We start from the raw sequence: 2,849 nt of genomic DNA on the forward strand, positions 1-2,849 counted from the left end.
CTAAATTTTCCTTATCATTTGTCTGATCATTCCAACAATCTTAAGAAACAAGTCAGGCCTCCTTGTGATCACAACATCCGCAAGAACTACTCCCACTACCAACCCACTTCCACATCCGGCCGAAACAATTTTCCAATCCAATTCAAATATGCCTTCTGAGCTAGAATCACCTTCGTCGACGGTTGAAGGTGGAAGTTCAGGGGCCTTAGGATTTCCACATTTCTTTGGCAATGGATCTCCACACAACCCTGGGTTTCCGTCGTATGAAGTGACATTCAAGGAAGTAAGCTGGGTTCCTTGTGGTATAGCTCCTGTGAGATTGTTGCGAGACACATTGAAACTGGAAAGAAAATTAAGTTGCACTAGCTGTTGGGGGATACGTCCTGAGAGCTTGTTTTGTGAAAGGTCCAACGATTCAAGCTTCATCAAGTTTCCAAAGGATGATGGGATAGAACCAGTGAGAATGTTGTGGGATAGATTCAGCGAACGAAGATCCTTAATATTCCCAATGAATTCTGGAATTTTCCCTTCAAATTTGTTGCTTGAGATATCAAAGGATGCAAATTCTTCTCGGATCTTTGGGTAGTATTGCTCCAAACCTTTTGTTGCTATCATGAGTTGGTAATCAACATTGCTAAAAACCGGGAATCCATCGACGTAATAACCTACGCCTGTGTTCATATATGTTGACTTGTTTGCAGTAATATCTGGAAACATGGATGGAACTGCACCAGTAAAATCATTGTAAGCCAAATCAAGAATACGTAACTTGGGGAAATCGACATTCTTTCTAGATTTTCGAATCACACCGTAGAATCCATTATGGCGCATTGCCAAAAGTTTTAACTCTAGAAGAGTCCCCAGCCAAATGGGAAAAACATCATTGAAATGATTGTTTGACAAAACAAGATACTCAAGCATCACACAATTGACCAATGACCTCGGCAACTGCCCCTGCAACTTGTTATGGCTCACATCAACCATTCTCAAGCTGCTTCCTTTGTTGTATGTCTGAGGAATAATTCCGTGAAAAGAGTTGTTTCCGAGAAGTAGAAGAATCAGATGATCACTAAAGTTTCCGAGACACTGTGGAAGCATGCCACCCAAGTTATTTTTCGACAAGTCAAGGGACAGAAGATTTTTCATGTTGCAAAGCAACGGTGAGATTTCTGCAGTAAAGTTGTTGTCTGCAGCTGCATATTCTCGCATGGTTGGTGGAGGTATCGGTAGTGATCCATGAAACACGTTGGACGAAAACTTTATACATAACAGTTTCACCCAAGGAAGGACAAGTGGAAGTTGGTCTGAAATGAGGTTATTAGAAATGTCTAACAATAGCAAAGTGTCTAAGCTTGTATTCCATATCCATTTTGGTACTTGGCCTCGGATTTTGTTTCCAGCAATTTCCATTTAAGAAGTTGAGGTTCCACCATAATATCGTAGTAGTCACATGCACTCCACGTCGTCCCGTTTGTTTGTCCACATGTTAGGCTTGAAATTTTTTCCACAAAAAGCAGAAGAAAAAAAATGAAGTTAATTTTTGCATATATGTAGCACATTTATAGTTGATCTCATGAGTTCCTTCCGTAAGGGTTTATGATATATGTATTGACACTCTTGTAAGGTTTTGTCATATTTATATGGCTAATTGCAAGACTTATCAACTTCACATTTGGGTACTTCTAAATGTATTGGACCTTCATGCTTGAAATCTTGATTCAAAAATATGTAATTTGTATTGGAATGCAAAATTAAACAAAAAAAAAAATGTTAACGTGTGACTCATGAGCTTAACAGGTTGAGTTTGGATGACTCATTAGCTTAATGAGTTGGGGGTGACTCATTAGCTTAACGAGTTAGGTGAAACATAACCCAAATCCAATCAACCAGACCCGTTTACAGGTTACCAACAGATAGTATAGAGGATGAAAGTGTCAGACTCTCAGCATCAAATTATTAGTCATCAGTTTCAATTCCTACATTGGCTTGAAGTGCAATGGATTTGAGGCTCGAAATTTTTATTCGATACCCAATTTCTTCATCATTTTAGGACTTTCAAACTCCTAACATCTAGAGTGCGGTGTAACGAAATTTATCATGCTGGATTTAGTCTATGTTGCATTTTTCAAACTACAAGTCCTTTTCTTGAGAAAAGGAATATCTCATTAACTCAAGAGAAAGCAAGGAAGAGGAGAAATACTTCGAGTTGGAGTTGAGGCCCCAACCATAGGAAAACTCTAGAAAAACGTATTTGGCTCAATTGTACTTTTCATTCATTCTCAAATGTACAATATATATATATATATATATATAGTAAATAAAAATATATGGATTAATTATAAATACACACCATTTACTCTTTTATATAATGAGCCTAATGCTGAAACGCTATTGAATCCATGTAGTAGATTTAATAAGCCTAATTGTTCAATGAATCTAATTAACTATCATTCCCTCTCAAGTTAGAGAGTGAAGATCCACAACTCCCAACTTGCGTATCATAATCAAAAATTATAAATTTCGTTAGGTAAAAGCTTAAGCATTGAAAACTTACTTTTACCTGACGAAATGGTTCGTCTAAAATGGTGTTTTCTTGTAGTGATATCAAGTAACTCCATAACAATAATCTTTTGAATTTTTGCACTCTTAGCTATGTATGGAAGTACAAAGTGACAACTATTTATAGACGGGTAATGCTTGACAAAGGAATACGCATAGGGTGGACTAATATATATAAAATATATATGTGTGTGTCCATAAATTCCTTGCCACATCAACCTTGACCCATTGGAATCTATAAATTTGAATTTGTCTAAATTCCCATGGCTACACTAAATTCTTTACAAACA

At 37.0% G+C, this 2,849-nt stretch overlaps 1 protein-coding gene across 1 annotated transcript; it reads right to left on the reverse strand.

Moving 5' to 3' along the window:
- On the reverse strand, positions 1-1,410 carry LOC139197696 (receptor-like protein 20). The gene has a single exon (XM_070825649.1). The coding sequence runs from the start codon at positions 1,408-1,410 to the stop codon at positions 1-3; it is 1,410 nt and encodes a 469-aa protein (XP_070681750.1).
- Between the last annotated feature and the right edge of the window lie 1,439 nt (positions 1,411-2,849).

The sequence above is a fragment of the Malus domestica genome, chromosome 07, assembly GCF_042453785.1.
Source record: "Malus domestica chromosome 07, GDT2T_hap1".
Classification (NCBI taxonomy): Eukaryota; Viridiplantae; Streptophyta; class Magnoliopsida; order Rosales; family Rosaceae; genus Malus; species Malus domestica.

Bases quoted from the DNA above. Each gene is read 5' to 3' on its own strand.
- LOC139197696 (XM_070825649.1), bottom strand. From the start codon at position 1,410: ATGGAAATTGCTGGAAACAAAATCCGAGGCCAAGTACCAAAATGGATA.